At 42.2% G+C, this 21,273-nt stretch overlaps 1 protein-coding gene across 6 annotated transcripts in view; it reads right to left on the bottom strand.

The window, feature by feature from the left end:
• Positions 1 to 39: 39 nt before the first annotated feature.
• synrg (synergin, gamma) overlaps positions 40 to 21,273 on the bottom strand; it is a 36,611-nt gene continuing 15,377 nt past the window's right edge. For 2 of the 6 annotated variants that reach the window (XM_071527122.1, XM_071527123.1), the window contains exons 14-24: positions 19,857 to 19,919; positions 16,184 to 17,167; positions 10,951 to 11,502; positions 9,683 to 9,846; positions 9,442 to 9,495; positions 8,730 to 8,826; positions 7,924 to 8,072; positions 6,938 to 7,048; positions 6,780 to 6,818; positions 4,302 to 4,334; positions 40 to 1,360 (exon numbers count right to left, since the gene is read on the bottom strand). In XM_071527122.1, coding sequence (XP_071383223.1) covers positions 1,229 to 1,360; positions 4,302 to 4,334; positions 6,780 to 6,818; positions 6,938 to 7,048; positions 7,924 to 8,072; positions 8,730 to 8,826; positions 9,442 to 9,495; positions 9,683 to 9,846; positions 10,951 to 11,502; positions 16,184 to 17,167; positions 19,857 to 19,919 — 2,378 coding nt within the window. In that variant the 3' untranslated portion in view covers positions 40 to 1,228. The remainder of the gene's footprint in view (positions 1,361 to 4,301; positions 4,335 to 6,779; positions 6,819 to 6,937; positions 7,049 to 7,923; positions 8,073 to 8,729; positions 8,827 to 9,441; positions 9,496 to 9,682; positions 9,847 to 10,950; positions 11,503 to 16,183; positions 17,168 to 19,856; positions 19,920 to 21,273) is intronic. The other 4 variants (XM_071527124.1, XM_071527125.1, XM_071527127.1 and 1 more) reach the window with 3 other exon arrangements.

Below are 21,273 nucleotides of genomic sequence, written 5' to 3'. Positions count from 1 at the left end.
ACGACAATCAATCTAACCCATATAATGCCTTGTTATATCACGGCATGCAACTTACATAGACAGTATAAATAAATTGAATGCATACTCATTTATTTACATCACTTTCACATTACAGTTAGTCATTATAATTACAATGCTACAGCATGATACTGTAATACACACAAAGTGCTGCTGCAATTTTAGTACAGAATCACAGTTGACTTCATTCCAGACGTTCAGCGCTAGTACACACACACACCAGCAACACAGAAAAACACAAAACCTGCAAATAGATAAATGATTCCCTTCAAGTTGCAATATCACAATTTTTCCCCAAATACCTAGAAAATACCCCATTTAAATAGCCCAAGAATTTCAGTGTTGAAATCTCCTTCCAACAGTGCAAAACACATTCAAAGCAGTTAAATCAATGCAATACATAACATGGTATATATCTGCCTTTGAGCACAGCAGTAACAGTTTGAAATGATATTAAAATATTAACAACCAGGGAGTTTCATTTAAGAGACCCAACCAACAAATGTAATTCAATTGTAATATAATAGGCCTATGATTCGACAGCTCTGACTCAACAGGAATAAAGAAGTAGAGTCGAGAGTCATGAATAAAATTCCTCTTTGCCAGCCTCATCAAACAGAGAAGTAAAGCAACAAGTGATGAAAAAGAAAACTGAAGATAAGTTTACATTGGAACATTAAGCCTCAAAATGCCTTCCTCTGCCAGTGTTTTTATGATATTGCACAGCTCTAATAGTTTGAATGGCTGAGTCACTGATGAGTGCAAAGTCAGAGACATGAGACCCATTTAATAACACTGACAACATTTACTGCTGTTCAGTGGAAATCATTTCCCTAAAAGCATCATTTGTATTATATTTCAACATTAAAAAGGCTGACCTGTACGTCTTAGGTATTTGATATGGAAAAACAAAGAACAAAGGATAATAATGACACCATAGACGGTGTACTTCATAATTTTACAGAAAAGCCTTGAATTTGAACACAGCCTTGGTTTTTCGACAGCCACCAAGCCCGTGTGACAGAGGGAGAGGGCAGAATATAAAAGACAAATAAATACAGAGGGATCCAGTGACTTTAAAAGTCCTTCAGTGTGCTGACTCTCAGCCCAAGGTGAGAGCCCATGCAGCGTGAGACGCCTAGCCCTGGCCACTCCACCTATCCAATGTTGATTACCCTGTGCCTGTTGCCATGGCAGCTACAGCCAAAGCTCAGAGCAGGTCAGGCAGTATGAGGCCCGGGGGTTTGGGCTCCACACAGTTAATCCAGAAATTGGCACAGCTGGCGTGATACTGGTGGCCCCCGTACAGCAGCTTGAAGTTGTCTGTCTCCGAGTTGAATGCCTGTCAAAGCGATAGCAAAAGGGTGAAATATTAGATCCGTATCACACAGTCAAAAAGCCCATTTGGGCAAACAAAAGCAAAGATATACAGGGCATGGACAACAAATGGGACCATTATATTATCCCTCCACACTCAAGGGTTCTGGTGGGACGGTAATGGTAATGTGTGCTTCTCCTGGCTGCTGCTGAACTGTAAAATTTGCTAAAAAAAAACACAACTGTGAGTAATCAGCTCCATCCCTTCCATTAATGCATTTACTTTGTGTGCAGTGTCCTCCAGTGTAGGGGTAACCTGCCTACAAGGTGCATAAGTTCATTACAGTGTGATTCAGATGAATAGCAACCGTACTGGTACGCAATTCAGCTTTTATGTATGTGCCCATTGATGTACACTGAAAACTTGAAACTGCACATGAGAAAAGCAGCCTCTAGCAAAATACAATTTGAGATACAAATGCATATGGGTTTGCACGCATGCAATACCTACTGGGAAAGACTTTCCTTTCTCATTTGTATTACATGCTCTGCAAAAAAACAAGACTGAATACTCAAGCGAGCAAATACAAACTCAGTATACACAGAAAATATACCAAATTTAAATAGGTACAACCCAAAAGTGCAAATCTCAATCCATCCAAGAGATGCACAAGATCTGAATTGCGCATTTCAAGCTTTGAAAAGCATGACAATTATGCCAGCCACATGCCATGAACTTCTCGTTCCAGATCTAAATCTAAATGAGTGTTTATGGGAGATTCTGACAAGGCTCCAAAGACCAACAAAGCATTACTTGATCAGGATGCTCATGGAAGAATGCTGCTGTCTCTCTGAATTCAAGGCACAAGTGCACTGCATGCTGTGACACTTTTAAGATGTTCTGGAGACTTGTGGTGGCAAGACACTCTGCTCCATATTTTTTATGACATTGGTAGAGGACACATCTGAGAGACAGAATCCAAATCACTTTAATGGCAAAGTACAATAAATGTACTGAACATGACATTGGGGGAATGACCTACCCACCTTAAACAGACATTGCAAAGAGAAAGTGCGAGGCAAACTATGAAAATTAGACTATAAACATTTCTCTCTACGTCCATACATTCAAGATGCAGAAGTGTGGTGATTGACCAGTAGTGCATTGGTCGAGTGTTGCATTAGAAAATTATCCTGAACAGAATGAAATGCATTACATAATCTCAAAAACAGATACTTAATTGGACTCGTATAGAAAGATGCCCATGTTTTAATCTCAAATCATTATCAAGGTCGTTCAAACCATTAAAAGACACCTTGGCGCTTTAGTGCTTTGTCCTCCTTGATGACGCCAATCAGTCAGGAAAGACGCACATCAAGGCATGACGACAATCTTCTTATGCAAGTCATCAATAGCACTGAACTGAGGCAGTATTTGTAAAACTATGAATTTGGGGACCAAAATTTATCACAGGCCTGTTTCTCATGGGTCCCCTTATGGCAAGATGTTTTGATAAGCCAAAGTCACAGGGAAGAGACCAAAATTGCTCAAAACTGGGTCCTAGCCAGAAGAACCTCTGCTTTCAAATATGTGTTGATCAGTATCCTGCCAGGAAATTCAAACCACATGAGTACAGAGCCACTAGTTTCATTAAGGGAGGAGTTGTGGGACAAGTTAGCCTTTCCATCATTATGTCCATGCCCTGTATGAGCAAATGTCGATCAACTGCATAACAATTAATTTATTAAACTACAATTAGAAAAATAAAAGACAGGGTTAGAAGCGTGACATACAGTAGAACTCCACTACAGTAAACAATGAGATCAGTCAAACCTGCTGCTTCAAAAATAGGATTTGCTTTTGGCGTCAATGCTCTATTTAGATCAACTGGACTATGCTTATAGCATGTTCTCTTGACACATTTTGTCGAGCTTATTGTGGTAAGTTGAATGGCTCTCCCACATACAAGATCTGAAAATAGCTGTTGAGAGAATGAACTTGGCGATCTGACCCCCAGTGGAGTGCTGTGATGTGAGCTTGCATTTTCAATGGGCCCAGCTGTGGCTCTGCGTTTGCGATAAGGGGATGCTAATGCGTGTTATGCAGTTTTAAGAGTTTGCATCCCTGGTGAAATACTGGAGATGAAGCTAGAAAGAGAAATGAGTCATGTGCGGTGAATCATAGCCTCCCACACAGAAGGAGAGGGAGACGCATGCATGAAGCAACTGCAAACAAAAACCCAGAACACACCATTAAGTCAAACACATCTCCACCTGCCCATATGCAGTCTGCACCACAGATGCACACTGGGTGAAGGGCTTTCTCACGCAAAACTGAACGACACATTTTCACTCTGTTTTTCTCACACACTCAGATTTCACAAGCATAGTGAATTGTTTCGTAGCTCTTTTGTGCCTCATCCCACTTGTTTCCTCAAGCCTGCACTTAAGACTGCCAAAGCTGGCAATGCTGGAGAGAGGGGATGCAAAATGAAAGGGCAGTTACACAAAGACATACTGTAATACCTCCTCCTTGCACTGCAGTCCTCTTTCCCTTTCCTTCTTAAACCTCTACCTACTCTTTTCCCTCACACCCCTTCTTCTTTCCTTCATTAGAGTGCATGTAGGATAATTTAGTCTAACTGTTAAAACAGCCCCAGCAAAGACAGGTGCTGTACATTACAAGGCTTTTTTGGACAGGTAGCCACACGCAACTACTGTGAAACAAGAATTTGAGTATTCCTGTTTTAATGCCAGCTGGTCACATAATACAAAGGTCAGTACTACTAATTCACTGTGACCTTTGCAGCTGTATCTAAAGGTTAGGGCCCTTTATTAGGAAACAAAGGGATTCCTATTGAAGCACTACTTAATTAAACAAGATTCAAAACTACATTGAAGCTAAAGTCTACCGTTCTACATTTTCTAATATTTTGAAATTTAAAAAATAAATGATGCATAATTACCCTTAACTTCCTGTCATTGTCTTTAGCCAGTGCCTGTAAGCACAAGAGGTGTCAGCATATTCTAACATACAACATACCAAGCACACCATGCCAACATACAGTTCAGTTGTTGCACCAGGAAAGAGCTCACCTTTGAAACATGGAAGAAACCAAGATATCACCCCACCTCTCCAGGGCTCCTACACATTTTCCATTTCAAATTTCAAAACTTTTTCTTGAATTGACCTTAATTTCTTGATTGGAATTGAAGATTCCGGTCAGTGTTCTCTATGATGTACCAGATCAATATGGCAGTCAACTAGACCATCACGGTCTATAGCTGAGAAGTATTCATTACAGCAACAAATGTCACAATATGTGAAATGGGTCTACATCTACATAAAAAAGTGAAAAAAATCAATGTTCTTCGGGATGGATGGGAAAGATCCATTTTTCCAGACATTTTGTGCAATTCCCAAACTTTTCAAGACTTGAAATTGTCAAATTTATTTCCAATATGTTTCCAGACTTTCCATACTTGTGTAGGAACCCTGCTAAGTCATGTTAAAGCGTGCCTGTGACAGAGATGGGCAACTTTACAGCAGATTTCCAAACTGCGATAGATTTAGAGGAGATATTCCGAGACTAAACCCATAAAGTTTGACTCCAGCTGTCTAACAAACTTGTTAAACTGTTAGCACCACTGGCTTATTTCCACAACAAGTAAAAGCCAAAATTATACAGACTTAATAATCAATCCAAATCCTCGAGGTACTTCAGAAACCAGCATTAATATAAATAGCCAGAATTGCTAAATTATTCGACTGAAAATTCTTTCCGGTGCTTCTCCCTGTAATTGCCCAAATTAGCATTTATCATTTAGCAGAGATACTGGAGCATCATTAGCCGAAAAGTATCACTCGTGACGGGGCTTATAACGGCTGCTGTCTTCGAGTGATGAACTGAGATTAGATCTTGCTGCTGCCCGTTGCCCATCCCTGCCTTGTAACCTACAGAGGAGAATGCAAGAGAAGACGAAACAGCCACAGCCTCCTAGGAATATTGGTGTAACATCAACATGGTGAGACTGAGAACTTTTGTGGGAAAGATAATAATTCCAGTTCGGACTGGATGTGGCAACACTGTTTTCTGTTCTCTCTCTGTCCTCTTTACTCAACAAAAACATGTACAGACTTTAAAGACAGGTCATCAGAGAACCAATGGAAAGGTCAAAATTCATAGCCTGAATTAAACTGAGACAACAGACGGTAATGTTGTCAGCTATCAAGTATTTTGCACATTTCATTATGCCTTTGATGCCGCTGGATGGCACACACGCAAACTCCACCCAACTGTTACCTCTGGTTGGAAAACAAAACACCGCCTCTTCACTAAAGGACAATACCACTACCAGTGCTGTCTGCTAAAGCTAAAGGCTTTCTTTCATTTCGTTATACTCCGAGGGGATGCTATTCTCCATTTGGCTTTTATGCTTTCTTGCCAATGTGGCTCTGCCAAAAATGTAATTAAAAGACGGGTTATTAATCTCATGCTAGTGGCACACTGACAAAATAAAACTGCATTAATTTCAGCCTGGCTCTACGCACATAAGAGTGAGAGGTGAGGGAGGGAGGGAGGGGGGGGAGGGATGAGAGAGGGAGAGAGAGAGAGAGAGAGAGCAGCTCTATTATCAGCTGTACTCCCTTCTTATGACTAATGTGTAAGCCACATCTGCTCTGAGCCTAGAGTCCTCTCAGTCAGCCATATCTTGCCTGGACCATCCATCTGGCTCTGGCTGAACAACATAGGGAACATAGGAAACAATCAAAGCCACGATCTTGGCCTCTCAACCGCAGGGTCCAGGAATACTATTAATGGCTCCCTCCAATAAAAATCACAGCCACCACAGGCAAACGGGTGACATACAGCAATTCTGCACATCGCGCCCCAGTCAGAGCTAATAATGGGGTGAATAGTTATCAGAAATAGAAGGGAAAGGTAAAGGCATGGATTGTTGTTAGCACAAAGTGGTGAGGCGAGCGGTAACCATCAGGTGGAGGAATAGAAAAAGAAACCTTTTCAATAAGACAAAGTATAGACCTCTTTGACCCTGAAGAACCGTTCCCAGAGTGCGAAAGCCCAACATGAGCTGCCAAAGTGACGACTCCACTCCTCTCCTCTTGCTCCTATTCTTCAGAGCCCATGGTATCGTAACGGTATATCGCTATTTCATCACGCTTCCATGAATAACCTACAAACAAGGATGACCGAAAATGATCCACCTGTAAATTTGGAAGCGTAAGTTTTGCTCATGCTTTCTATCTCTGATGCGTCTAGAGAGAGAACTGTTGTTGGCAGTGAAAGAGGAGCAGCGGAGAGAAGTGAATCCTGTCACTTTGGCCCCCTGCTGGGCCTGTCTATAAGTGGAGAAAAGGCCCCCTGAGGCCCCCAGTAGGAGAGAGTGGAATGAGATTTGGTTGACAGTTCACTGTCTCATACTCGTTTAAACAGACGTCCAATAGCGCTTTCTTCTTTGTTCTGCAAAGCGTTTCAAAGTCAAAGAAATGTCAGTTGTTATCCGCTGTGGATGAACATAACATTTATGTAAAAATGTATCCACTAAGAGGCATTCTACGTGTGTGTGTACGTGCACAAACCTTGCTGCGGGAGTCGACATTGAGCAGGCACACGCCACAAGCCAACTCCTTGGCATTCTTGATGCCGTGCCTCAGAATACAGGAGGAGAAGTCGAGGGAGCTTTCATCAGGCTACACAGACCGACACACAGACACAAATGCACAAATACACACACACATGTTACTTCCCGCTGCAGGGCAAAATGTAGTCATTACTATTCTTATAATAAAGAGCAGTGAGAACAGCGTTGCTTACAATAAACATCTCCATGCATCATCAACTTTTCCCAAACAACTCTGCTCTACATCAACCATGTGGGGTAAAAACTCATAAAAACTTTGCAATTGTTCTTCAGCAGTGACTGAAGAAAAAAAAACGCTATCTGCAATGTTTCAATTAAAAATAATGTCCATATCATTCTCTCTCTCTCTCCCTTCCTCCCTCCCTCCCTCCTTCCCCCTCACTCCCTCGTCTTGATACCCTGTCAGTATTATCTTCTGGCATTTGAGAAGCAATATTCTTCCTTTGGCTGGCTCTGGGGATAAGGACCGTCCTTCTCCTCTCAGCTTCTGTTTTACATGCACTAGCAGACAGCTGGAAAAATAAATCTATACAGTGCTTGTCATCCCTGTTGATCCAGACGCTACCCTATGAAAAGGCAACAGCAACAACACTAAAACCAAATCAATGGATCATTGATTTAACTTAATGGACTGACAATACTGGATTCACTAACATTTTCACTGTTATTGGTAGCCCAGTTATGTGTATTTACTTACAATGCCTTGTCATTGTGTGTATTTGTATACCTGTATATTCAGAGTGTAAACATGTTTGGATGATAATAGAAGGCTGAATGAACAGCTGCTTACGTAAATCTGTGTTTTTTTGTGTGCGTACGTGTGTTTCCTCCTGTGTTTCTGAGCTGTATATAGTCCTGTGCACTGGCACGTTTGTGTGTGTGTGTGTGTGTGTGTGTGTGTGTGTGTGTGTGTGTGCGTCTCACCGCCAGGTTGGCCAAGGACATGAAGCCCATGAGGTTGTTCCACACGCGGCTGATGTCCTTCAGCAGCTGCTGGAGCTTCTCTGAGCACACAGCCGTTGCCTTGATGCCCAGCTCCACGCGCCTGGTCACGCGATACACTTCCACCACACCTGCCAGAGGAAACACGCGCACACATGCGTGCACACATACGCCCACAAACAAACAAACATAAGAATCATAAAACACATCACAGTCAGAGCATGCACACTGAAGAAGGCACTAGCTGAAACGTTTGTGCATGATGTTTCTTCTGCATTTATAAAAAAAACAGTAAAAGGTTTCTAGTTTTGGAAAACCTCCATCTTTTTGAGTGCAAACAATATTTTTTCTACAAAACACGGCACACACATATTTTTTATGACGTTTTATGCTTTATTTTCAAGGGAGTCGCAGAGGCACACTGTGTTTTCGGTCCCTCGCTATGACATGTTTGCCACTCACAGCTCATTAAAAGCAGAAAAAAACAAGGAGGGAGCAGGACCTTGTCAGGCCAGGCAGAGATAAGCCATCACATGTGGGCTGGCATCCACAACCAACCCCAGAGCCGATTTAATCTTTCCCTCTCACTCCCTTTGTCCTTCAGAGGGTATAAGACTACATATGGGGTTCTGGGAGAAGACAGTGTGCCTAGTTTAACAGGCTCTTGATCCCACTATACAGTGAGTGGTGTCTTGTTTACGGGCTCTCAACCTCACTATACTAGTGGTGAGTGTGTCTGTGTGTGTGTGCGGGGGGTGATTTATGCATGATAGTGTGTGATTCCTCACCCAGCAGGTACTCCATGCCCTGAGCAGACTGGATGACCTCAGTGCAGACGGAGGAGCTGCTGATGCCATTCAGGGTGTTGTTAGCTTTGGTGATGACCTTAACATGGACAGCATAAGTCATACATATTATGTTATCCTAATCATAATCATCATTATCATTGCTGCTAACATTTTCATCATTATTACCTCTGCCAGAAAGGTTATGTTGTCATCTATGTTAATTTGTTTGTCTCTCTGTCTGTTAGCAGGATATTTCAAAAACCTATGAATGGATTCCTATGAAATCTGGTGGACAGACAGCCTTTGGGCAAAGGTTTTTGGTAGTGATCTGGATCTGGGATTTCTACCATTAGCCCATTATCCATTTTGCCATAACTATGAAACTAACAGAGATAGAGACTTGATTCCAAATCCTAAGGATATGTTTGCAGGGTCAAGAAATTAATCTGAAATTAAATCTGAAAGTAATCTGAAAATGTATATGATAGGTCTTTGGGTGTTAACAGAAAGTTGGAGAATAGTTCAGCGTTGGTGAAAGTTTCTGCTCTCCAAGTGTGCCTTTAGGTTGTCTTTATTATTCTAACTAGTATTAAATATTATGTATAGCGCTTTTCCTAGCATTGTTTACACACTTCATTAGCACAGGTCACTGTCTCAATTAACAATCACACCATGGAGCAGTGTAAGACACCGTTAGGAAACAGAAACGCACCTCCAGAGCACTTTCCAGACACCTCTGCCACTCATACGCGTAGCGTTCGCTCTCCTGAAAACAACAAACCAGAGAGTCACTCAAAGGAATACAAAGGAAAACTGGAGGAGCTGTAATCCACAGCTTTAAGAGTCCTCAACATTGTGCTAAAATCCCTGTACAGAACATCTGGTGCTTAATGACAGCGCTAACAGGTGGTGCAGTTAGCATAGCTGTGACAAGCAGTGCTGGGCAGCCTCACCTCCACCTCCCCAGTCAGGTCCTTGTATTTGTCTCTGATGACGGGCAAGGCGGGCTTCTCACTCAGGGTGTTGGACCGGTCTCTGAAGGGCTGCTCTGGAGCCGGGGACGGGGGTGAACGCCCGATCTCCTTCTCACCCAAACTGTGGCTGCGCTTGTGGGAGCCTGAGGCAAGGACAGGAGAGAGAAAGTAATAATGTTAGAGAGAACCACAAACACAAAATTGAAGACAAAATTTTTGTTATATATTAATTCAACAACCCATGGTGGTGACTCATTTTGAGACATGCACCTGTTTATTTGCCATCATGTAACTAAGGGCTTTTATACTTCCATTCTGTTGTGGCTAATTCCTCCCGGACAAGGACGGCATAAACAAATACTTAATTTGCGGCAAACAATAATTATGTACAAAACAGTGGCACAGCAATGCAGGTATGAATAATTCATAGGGACTCACAGACGCGAACAAATCCTGGCAGGGTACCACAACAAACACGGGCACATACACATGCTAAACCCAGACTATTCCAGTGGGGGAACAGTGAGTAAGTGTGTGCATGTGTGTGTGTGTGTTGGACAGAGACAGGTAATCTACCCCCTACTCCTCCACCCCCCACGCAGACATGCATCATCCACACCACGACGGCTCTAATCCACCCCGACCCCCCACATAACCCCAAAGCCCCACTATGATCAGGTTACCATCCCAATGGGTAGAGAGGAATAAGTAAAGCCCTCTTATTCACACAAATTACATCCAGCACAGGGAGAAAAATCTATGAGGCAAATGAGCTTTTATCACACTGGAGGAAATGCTAATAAATTATTTGTGGAACATAAAACCAGCAAACAGCAGTTAAAAAATGAACAGCCTTTAAGTGGATACGGTTAATTTCTGCTCATGGATTTGCTGGCCTGTGCTAATCCATCTCACCAGCCAGCCATTGGAACAGGGCCGTAATCACAACACTGCCATCTAATGTCTGACAGCTTTACTGCAGATCTGATGGAGCTACCATGTGGGGGCGGGGTGGGCGCAGATGCTCTACAGTCTGAGGCGAGTGATAAGGAGAGTGTTGCAATGCCACATTAGGGCCAGTGGCTTAGAATTGCTCAGCTGCATCAAAATTATAATTAAAAACGTGGTGACCGGATGCATTTGAGATTTTAACATCACATTTAGTAAGAGAATAGAAGAAAAACATCCCAAGTGATTGATGCTGGACAAAAAAAACATTCAACATGAGCTGGAAGATTTTGACTCACCTTGAACGGACAAATCAAAGGTTGCCAGTTCGTTCTTGATCATCTCCTCACTGGACTTGACTTTGGCCTGAGAGCTGGCCTTGAGGAAGTCAGACTTGCCAAACTTGGGCTTATCGGCCTGGAAGGCCCCAAACTCATCAGAGGCCTCGCTCTGGTTGCCCTCGGAGCCCGCCTCAGCGGTGGCGGCTGGTGAGTCGGACTTCTCAGAAACAGTACTCGCAAAGTCCCCGAAGTCGTCGTCGTCGTCACCACCGCCCTGCTCACTGGAGCCAAAGTCAGCGAAGGCTTCAAACTTGTCATCTGCCGATGAGCTGTCCTCAGTAGGGAAGGAGGTGGTGATCTTGGCTACGGAGGTGTTGGTGATATTTTCGGTGCTACCAAAGGACAGCTCCTTCCTGTGGGTGGGGGCTAAAGAGGGAAGAGCAGCCGCTTCCAGGCCCTGCGGCTTCCTGGCCTCACCAGGCAGACATTCTTCCCTGTCTGACCAGTCATAGCTGGCCAGGCTGCTGAGGGCTGATGTTCCAAAGGGGTCAAATTTCATGTCGTCTCCTTCTGTAATGACAACACAAACATACCAGTGGTTCCTAGGAATAGCATAGATGCTGACATGACAGGTGCTAGACTAATGAGCCTTGACAAAGCAGCAAAGTTTCTGTCAAACTACAGTATTGCTATGTGACATATCTACAGTGCAAGTGAAATCAGGTTTCCTGCAATGGCAATTTGGCCTATGTAAAACTCAGGGATTCTATAATCCTGAGTTGAGCTGAATGCAGGGCAGCTGCAGCATCACAGCATTATCCATGCTGTGGCGTGTAGTCAATGGTGGTAAACAACGAACAAAATGATCAGTATTTTAAAGGACCCCCCCCCTCCTCCCATATTCTGCACTTTAAGCTGTGAGGACTGACTTGAACTCATAACAAATCTACATCAAATCTACAATAAACTGTCAATCACAGACATTTTTGTTGCTTCCACTGTTAAGATACCCAGCACTTTATGATGGTGCATATTCATTCTAGCAACTGAGTAATTCTTATTGTTGTAACAGTAATACATATCGGACATGTACTGCTTCTTCCAACCTATTTCTTTGAGAACTCAGTTCAGTACATTATCCCCCGAAAGGGAAAACAATGATGTCTGTGCGGTCTGTTGTTTGTGAGAAGGAAATTACTGCCAGCTTACTGAGACACATCAAGCACTAACAAAATTTTGTTGTGGACTTTTCCTCTACTGTGGCTGTGTGACAACATGTAGTGCACTCATTAGTGGCAAACAGCTTTGATAACAATAATGGCAGTAGGGTCTCTGGACCCAAACGCAACTTGAAGGCTTTGTTTCGTGACATACTGCACTAACAACATCAATAAAAGATCATTTCTGTTTCTACATCAATTCTGTGTTTCTTGAACTGTGTTGTGTATACAGAACGCAGTTTGGGATGGATTTCTACGTTACTTTATGACTAATGGTAACTGACAATCTTGCACAACTTGTACACATTTGTAAACACTCAAATAATCACGTGTCTCTCTCCCATTCTCTCTCTCTTTCACACACACACACACACACACACACACACACACACAAAATGAACTTGCTGACACAGGTGAACCCCACTTATCATATTGCTTGACAGAATCCTCAGATACAAAAAGCAATTTGTGAAATTGACAAGGACCTAGTGCTGTAAGCCTTGTGTTACTAGATCATTATATGGCCTCTCAGGGTAAGGAAAGGAGAAAATAAGACGGTACGCATTTCAGCAATACCAATAGTAATATTTATTACGACAACATGAGTAGAGAGAGAAAGAGAGAAAGGTCACAAAATACTGTGAAAGAGGTCTATCATTACAAGAGGTTTGTCAAACTAACACTTGTAAAATTAGATTTCAATCATTTAGAATACAAGGGCATGCAGAGTCAGAAAAAAAGGAAGAAAACAAACAGCGAAAAGGTAAAACAAAGATAATCCGAGAATATAGAAGCAGAAACCAGAATGAGAAGGCACATTCACAGACTAAAATCAGTAATTCTGGGGAGATGACACACTTTATGTTTTACTATTAGGACGTAAAGCAACAGGTTTTTGGAAGAGAATTGAATACAGAACAGTTGAAAAGCCAGGTTGAAAAGATAATTTCAAAGAACAAGCTCAAGGCAGGATGCATTAACCCTTTGAGGACCTGAGGGATTCTCTGCAATATGACTGATTGGACAGGGTGCATGAAGATGGTGGCAACCAGGAGTGACATCATTACCCGCCCCACAGGGTAAAGTCAGTAAAGCATCCAAAAATCAATGCTTGTTTGGAGATGCTGTGTGCACACTGCACTGTGGGAGGGGCAGCAACGACTGAAGAGTCACAATTCAAGATCTGCCATCTTTTGCAATTAGTCTATTAAGAAATAAAGTATTTTCAGTCCAGTGTTATACCATACAACTAAGCCATGATATTTATTTGGACCCATACTCATTATAGCATACATTCTATTGCCGAAATATGGACAGGAGATCACAGAGATCCATTAATCTGAATGTAAACATATTTAGTGATCTTGCTCAAGCACTCAAAGGGTTACAGAAAACAAAGAGGACTATCCTTACACCTGACATAGATAGGGCCTTGATTATGTCCAATCACAGATGCTAAACAGATTTAAAGAGACAGTATCCTTTTTCTCTTGCTACAGTGATTGTTTGTCATAGCAGGCTAATGCGCACAAACTCTTATGATCCCCTAAATAATAGCACATCAGTATTACTCAAGACAACAATGTTTACTTCTGAATCTTAACCTAAAATATTTTAATGAACATTTTAATCTTACTAAATAGGCTACATTTAATTTACATAGTTGACAAATCACAACAAGATCAAGGAGTCTGTCTAGTCTCAAAATAAGAGCTCATATTCCTGTAATAAAAATACACTATTAAATCTGTATGTATACATTTTTTTTTCTTGGATAAAAACAACTTGCAATACTGTTATGCATAAAATGGCATCCTATAATATGTTCTTGTCAATTTCACAAATTGAAAAGGCAGGCACACTGCAGCAAAAAGCAAGGCAGGAAGGGTAATACTAAATTCAATATGTTCTCAGAGAGCCAGGCCGTAGACCCACACATGATAAATCATGCTGGAATACCACATATAATGGTAAAAAATAAAAATATAAATAAAAAATTGGATTCCTTTTGTGCTCCTGACTCAAAAGTAACCTCATAAAAGAAATACTGTCTCTTTAAGATTAGCCTACGTACATGTCCAGGAACATAGTGCAAGCATGGTGAGGTGCTCAAACTGCTCGGCCTGCTACACTTTCTCAACAGGTTGAACCTAGAGCTCTCCAAGAACAAGAACACTGGATAAACAAGGGTGAGAGGAAAAAAAGGTGGAGCAGCGATTACTGTAGCGTAAAAGCTTCTTCGGAATGTATCAATGCTAGACCGGGCGCCGCCGCCGCCGTCCTATCAACAGTAGCCTAACCGTTTTGCTGCAGCTCCTGTTGTTTAAACACGTCGTCTCGGTACAGTGGAGCCCATTTCTGTTTAAACAAAATTCTACCATTGCACAGAAACTGAAATAAGGCAATGGGGATGTTTACATGTATAATTTCTTCTGAACAAGAAAAAGTAATCATCAATTCCTTGGATGAAATGATATGACATACATGTGCCCATTTTGTTCGACTGATAATTAACTGATATGTTGAAATACTTAAAGCTTAGAAACAACTGCTACCCATGCAGACAGTTAGGTGCACGAGTATTAACAAAAAGCATAATGCTGTCTTGCGTTACGACAAGGAACGGCCTCGAATGTGTGCTGTGGAACGTGAGACATGACATGGAAGGTGAGATGCTTGATGAATAAATGATGACCACTGGAGAGGAGAGTGAGAAGGAGTGCTGATATGGACAGTGTCTGAATATTACGGAAATTGGGTAGATTCCCCTTTAATAAATGACCCAAAAATAGGTACGTCTTTAGTATATTAAAGGTAAACTTTAGCTCCTCTTTCATGGAAGTGAGGTAAGGGACAAAATGCCAACACATAATTATGGAAATTAAACATCTCATAATTAGTGGGCCATTTGATCCAAATAATACTGCATGGCTACTCTGAAAATACTGCAGGGAAATATAGCTGGTGACAGCTGACAGACAAACAGAAAAGCACACACTCACACCCAGACACTCTAGCCTAACACTTGTATTGTACCCAACTACACTGTTTAGTGTACCTGACATCTCAACTTTTGTCACAAACATTCATGTTGCCCCAGTTTGAAATAGCTTGTTCTCTGTGTTGCATGGAAAGTTTCCTATTACGGTAACAGCATTTCATTTTCAGCTCATCAAAATGATTTGATTTGTAATACATTTAGCACAAACCAAATTTCAACAGTTTAAAGGGTGAATGATGGCTTTCAGATAATGCCTTTGGTAAACTGCAGCCTATTGTGCGAAACCTGTGATCAGAATAAACAAAGATTTCTTCCTGTAGAGGTTCATCACCATAACAAGCTCCAGCATTCATCTGTATTCAACCTTTTTATTCGCATCGCTCGATATGTCAACAACACGCACAATCGGCCCTGTGGAGACAAAAGGTACACTGAGGGGAAGAGCGATGTCTGCTATGGCAGCACAGACACGACAAACGGGAAGCTTATCCGAGCCACACAGACAGTAGCCGGGACCTCGTAAATGAACTATGACTGCCATCATAGCCACGTGAGGCACTCATCATTTCTGAATAAATAGAGGCATGGGCCAGGACCTGTCCTTTCGGTCCGTGATAAAATACACAAATACATATGTCACTCATAATAACAATTAAACGAATATGTGCAGGGAGGGAGTGAGGGAAGTATGGAAAGGAACGAAGGGAGGGAGAAAGGAACGAAGCAATCAAATAAATAAATAGATAAATAAATAAACAAATAAATAAATAAATAAATGAATATATTGAGATGAATGATGAAATGTGGAATGAAAGTTATGATGTATCTAATATGTTATTCATGTAGTGCTATGTTTGTCTTGAGTGTTTGAGCATAATTCAATTCAATTTGGACCTCATTACTTGCCCTTTGACCCCTGGTTTAGTGGGCATACCTGGGCACTGAGGAGGAGAGGCCACTGTTGGCCTTGGGATTGGTTGTGTGTGTGACTGGATGGGGCCTCACCAGAGCAAACGCACTAATTCCTCACCTGTAGCGGGGGGCTGGTGGGCCGAGAGACCCGGCAAATCCAGAGAGCTGTCCGACATCACGTGCTTCAGGTCTCCGCCCATGTCCGACAGCTTCATGTCCAGCTGCACCGAGAGAGCGTCCTCAGAGTCCTCTTTCCCCACACTGCTCCCCCCGATGGATGGGAGGTCTAGGGACTTGACAGAGGCGGAGTCCTCCTTGGCCTGTTTGAAGGCAGCCACCTTGTCCACCAGGCTCTTTTCCGAGGCCCCGAGCGCCGTGCAGAACTTTGAGGACTGGAAGTCGGCAAAGTCGTCCGTGTCGCTCTTGAGGGAGGAGAAGGAGCCGCCGCCGCTCTCCTTGGCGTCGTCGTAGGCCAGGCCTCCCTCCAGCTGTTTGAATACGTCGTACTTGTCCGAGCCCTGCTGAGGTCGCTGCTGAGCGGAGGTTTCCCCCCGCCCCGCCACAGTGCCCTCTCGCCCCCCTACACTGCCCTCGCCTTTGGGCTCCCCTCCGGAGCTGCCAAACGCCATGAAGTCTGCAAAGTCGTCCTGAGGTGCTGCCGTGGCCCCTCCCACTGCTGGACCTTGGGCGGCATCAGAGGAGGAGCCAAACAGGGCAAAGTCCCCAAAGTCGTCTGTCCCTCCCCCTGGGGGCTTGGCTCCGCCTGGCAGGAGCACGAGAGAGGGGGGCACAGACACAGAGGGGAACGTGCTGGGTTTTGTCTCGGCAGGGGCAGGGGCAGGGGCAGAGGGAGCCATAGAAGAGAAAAGGTCCAGGTCGGCCATGTTAAGAGGGTTTTTAGGCTGAGAAAGAGAGACTGCTGGCTGTTGCTGCTGTTGTGGTAGTTGCTGTAGAGACTGAGAGTTAGGGAAAGCAGAAGGGAAAGGAGGCTGAAAGATTTTGGCCTGGTCTGGAGGGTCTAGTGGAGAGATGCTGTCGGCGGTTTTAAAGTCTGTGAAGCCATCATCAGCGCTGACAGACTTGAAATCGGCGAATCCTTCCCCTGTGAACCAAACAGAACAATTTAAGCCCATTAAAAAACATTTAACATGGCAGATAGACAGAATAGACATTGGCAAAATAGCCTCAGTTGCCTCAGCCAGGATTTTCTCATTTCACAATCCTACAAAAAAGCGAGGGGTGGATTAGTTATGCCTCTGACACATTGTGAATGCTCATGGTAAATTTCCAGTCTTCGGGTGAAATGTGCTGCATGGGCCGCAGAGTGTCCAAAGATTTGCACACATCACTGCACAAACAAAGCAACGCTGTCTAAAGAGACACACATCCCCACTACCATGCAGCTGACAAAACTGGGATACAACATGAGTAAGGCATTCTGCAAAAAATGTCCATCTTAACAAGTAATTTAGTCTCATATTCCATCTTAAAATTGTATTCTTCTTTAAGTGAAAATGTGTATATATATACAGTATATACCTTTGTTTCGTGTCAATATCTTGAAACAAGGCAGAATAAGGCAGATCACTCCACTAATCTCAACAAGAAGTGAAACCTAGCTTAGCGCTAGTAACACCTTGCCAGCTGTGGATGTCTTGGCAAATAAAGTAACAACAAGCGTAAGCATTTTTCTGTGACAGTCCTGGATACAGAAAACACCTGTAATCTTTTAGCAATACCACTTATTGAGACAACAAAGATTTTGGAGCAGAAAGATATTACAAGACATTTGTTTAAAGTCTTGGATAACATCGTGACTACTGATTGACAAGAGGTTGTATTTTGGTAACTGACAATCTTGCACAACTTGTACACATTTGTAAACACTCAAATAATCACGTGTCTCTCTCCCATTCTCTCTCTTTCACACACACACACACACACACAAAATGAACTTGCTGACACAGGTCTAGGTGAGGAGTTATTTATTGTATGCATTAATTGTAACTGCAGTGGTAGTCAATTGAGTTTTTGTGGGCCAGCTCATTTCATGGTGTTATGTTTGATGAGGTAGGCCTACATTAAGCTGTGAAGAGAGGTTATATTAATTTTTATTAATGAATGTTAATTAATAATATTCATTTCATTAATGATATTTAAAAGGCACAGTTTTTTCACTCACCGCTAGATAATAGCAGTGAGCAAGGAGCATGATAATTGTTGATTCTGAGTTGTTGTGTTGAAGTTCACTAATAGAGCAGATTAGTGTTGGGTTAGATCGTTTTCCAATGCTTTTATCATGTTATGAGTTATTTTTCCCTTGTCATGTAAGAAGAGGACACCAATTTTAAGCCGTAATCATGTAATCATGTTTTCAAAACATTCAAAACACTTTGAATCCGATCATAGCACTCAAACTAACTCGCATATCCACAAATGTGATTTGAATCACAATTCAAACCACATATGAAAGTGGCTTGTATCAGATTTTAAAGGATCAGATCCCATGTGTTTTTTTTCTGTTCACACATGAGAAAACTTATCTGACTCGTATCAGATATGCCAAAAAATCGGATATGAGCTGCCTGTCTGAACATCTGAACATAGCCTTAGTAATTTCAGCAGATCTAGAGGGATCTAGATGTCGATGCTTGTCTTGTTTGCAAAAGATGCCTGATTTAAGAAATTCTTGAAAACAGAGGATTTGTAAAAATTTTAAAAATTCTCAATCTCTTTAATTTGTTTTAAGAGAAATTAGATTTTCAGACTCAATAGTAAATTAAGTTACTAGTTAAGATGGATATTTCGTGTAAGACTTTCAGCTCTTAGCAGTGGTAAAAAGTCATCTCAAACCACACAATTTTTGAAACATGACATAGCTATGGAAAATCACACTGGAAGAAGGTGAGTTTGTTTTCTTGGGGCCCGGTGGCTGCTAAACCACTATGGTATAATATATGCATGGGCTAAAATCAAGAATCTGTTCACACTGCTGCTGTACGGTAGAAAAGAGAAAACTAATGGGCTCATTAAGGAGATGGAGCCTGACAGTGCCAAGGAAAGGTCACCGCAAAACCAAGACTTACTGGAGTTGTAAGAGCTGTCCCCATCGGAAACTGTTCTAGTGAAACAGGGGCAGGAAACATACCTACATCAATACTGAACGCTTGCAAAACAAAACCAAAAAAAAGCTTTTGCAGATACAGTGTAAACATGGCAAGATAGTCACACTGCATTGTATTGACCTCTAATCGATAGCCATATCCATAATACAATGTTTAATTCGAGGGAATGTAACGCTAATTTCACTCTCTTCTCTACCAATTAAAACCAAAATGACAACAGAGGTGGCTGCGATATTGTTTGTGAAGGTCTTTCCCGTCCTCTAGCCATCTGTTGCTTACAGGGACCATCTCATAGCCCACTATGTCCTCTTTGTCATTTGACGGAGAGGCCAAGGGGATTTGGCTAGGGAACAGAGAAGTAAAAAAAGGACAGTGTATTTGCTAAGTGTATGTATGTGTGTGTGTGTGTGTGTGAGAGAGAGCTGGAGAGAGAGAGAGAGAGTGAGAGAGAGGTAGAAAGCAAGCGTGTGCATGTGTTTGTGTGTAAGAGAGAGAGAGAGAGAGAGAGAGAGAGAAAGCAAGCATGTGCATGCATTTTTCTGTGAGAGAGAGAGATAGAGAGGTAGAGAGAGAGAGAGAGAGAGTGACAGAGAGGGAGAAAAAGAGAGAGAGAGAGAGCATGTGTGACCTCATCCAAAGCACCAGGGGGGAGGGCGAGTTTCTTACCGACTGGTTTCTTGTCAGCTGGTTGCTCAAGCTGTCTGAACACGCTGTATTTGTCTCCAAAATCTGGATTGGAACAAAGAAACAAACAAACCCAGTGGGCTAAGTATGGACGGTAAAGTACAACACATCTGACAGGCAGGCAAGTATTTTCCTACTGATCAAGATTTTCTGCATCTAAATTCTCTTGGAAATCGTTCCTTAACTAGTGTCCTCCCATTCAAGACTGAAATGGATTTAATGTGTGAAATCAATATGGGAGTATTGTTTTCACTAGGATTTGTCTGGCTGGAGCATTTCAAGCAAAGAGCAGACATTGGGCCTCATGCAAGAACATTTTCGTATTCTTATCTTAAATTTCTCGTACTTTTTTCGTGAGGTGGACTCGTACGAGTGTGCCACGTCAGATTCACCAATCGCTCGTATCTTCAGAAAACAGTCGTAAATTACCTGCGTAAACATGATGAATTCCACCTGTTCTAAATGAACGCGCGTTCATGAGAATTGTGAATTTGCATAACTAACCCCAATAATGCCATATAAGGTTAGGCATCTGGCCCATATCTCGGGAAGCTTCATTCATAAAACTGACAGGAAGACTAAGGAGAAGTCTACCAGCTCTGAGTCCTACTATTAGAAATAAGTCAACGAAAGCATATAATATTTAATATAATTCAATAGTGGAATCAAAGGCCCTGCTAAAGCCAAGGAATGGGGAAAAATAACTCTGTGCTGTAAACAACTATAGTATTCCTATACATTTTAGATGAACACTATATAAATATCACAACAAAGCTATAATTCCCTATAGGAATATTATAGTGACACTATTACAGAAGACAAAAATACCATGATAAGGTCACTATAAACTCATTATTGAGTACCACAGACACTCTAAGTCCCTATCGGAGTATTATAGGAATATTATAGGACTATAGTGATTTGTCCAAAAAGCAAGGCGATCCATGACTGCAACAGGAGGGCCAGGAGGAATTCTCCATTACAGAGACAGATGAAAGAATAGGCCTATACCTGCCATAATTGTCGATATGGCAGTGTCAGGTGTTCAGCGATGTCGCCCTGGACAGCGACTTGCACCTCAACCTGGTAAGACCTAAATTTAGATTCACTTGCACTTACCCACATTAAAGTTATCAACTGGAGTAAAATAGCCTATAAATCAGATTTATCTCCCTCTATAATGTATTTCCCCCAGTACAATCTAACCTTGCCTTTGTCTCATCTGAATGTTTGTCAAATAACCTGGCAATTATTAGTGTTTTTTGTCTTTGTATTGAGCGCACTTATAGGCCACTAAACCACATGGATACTTATGAGATTTTATGCGGCTCTGGTAAAATAAATTACGCACTACCTTCTTTTGAAAAAGCCAACAGTGCTCCCTTGCTATTTTTCCTGT

Source organism: Centroberyx affinis, unplaced genomic scaffold (genome assembly GCF_046629955.1).
Source record: "Centroberyx affinis isolate AG114_WGS23_722 - 3 ecotype Tasmania unplaced genomic scaffold, CSIRO-AGI_Caff_v1 ptg001494l_1, whole genome shotgun sequence".
Taxonomy (NCBI): Eukaryota; Metazoa; Chordata; class Actinopteri; order Beryciformes; family Berycidae; genus Centroberyx; species Centroberyx affinis.
This window is presented reverse-complemented; position numbering and strand designations above follow the sequence as displayed.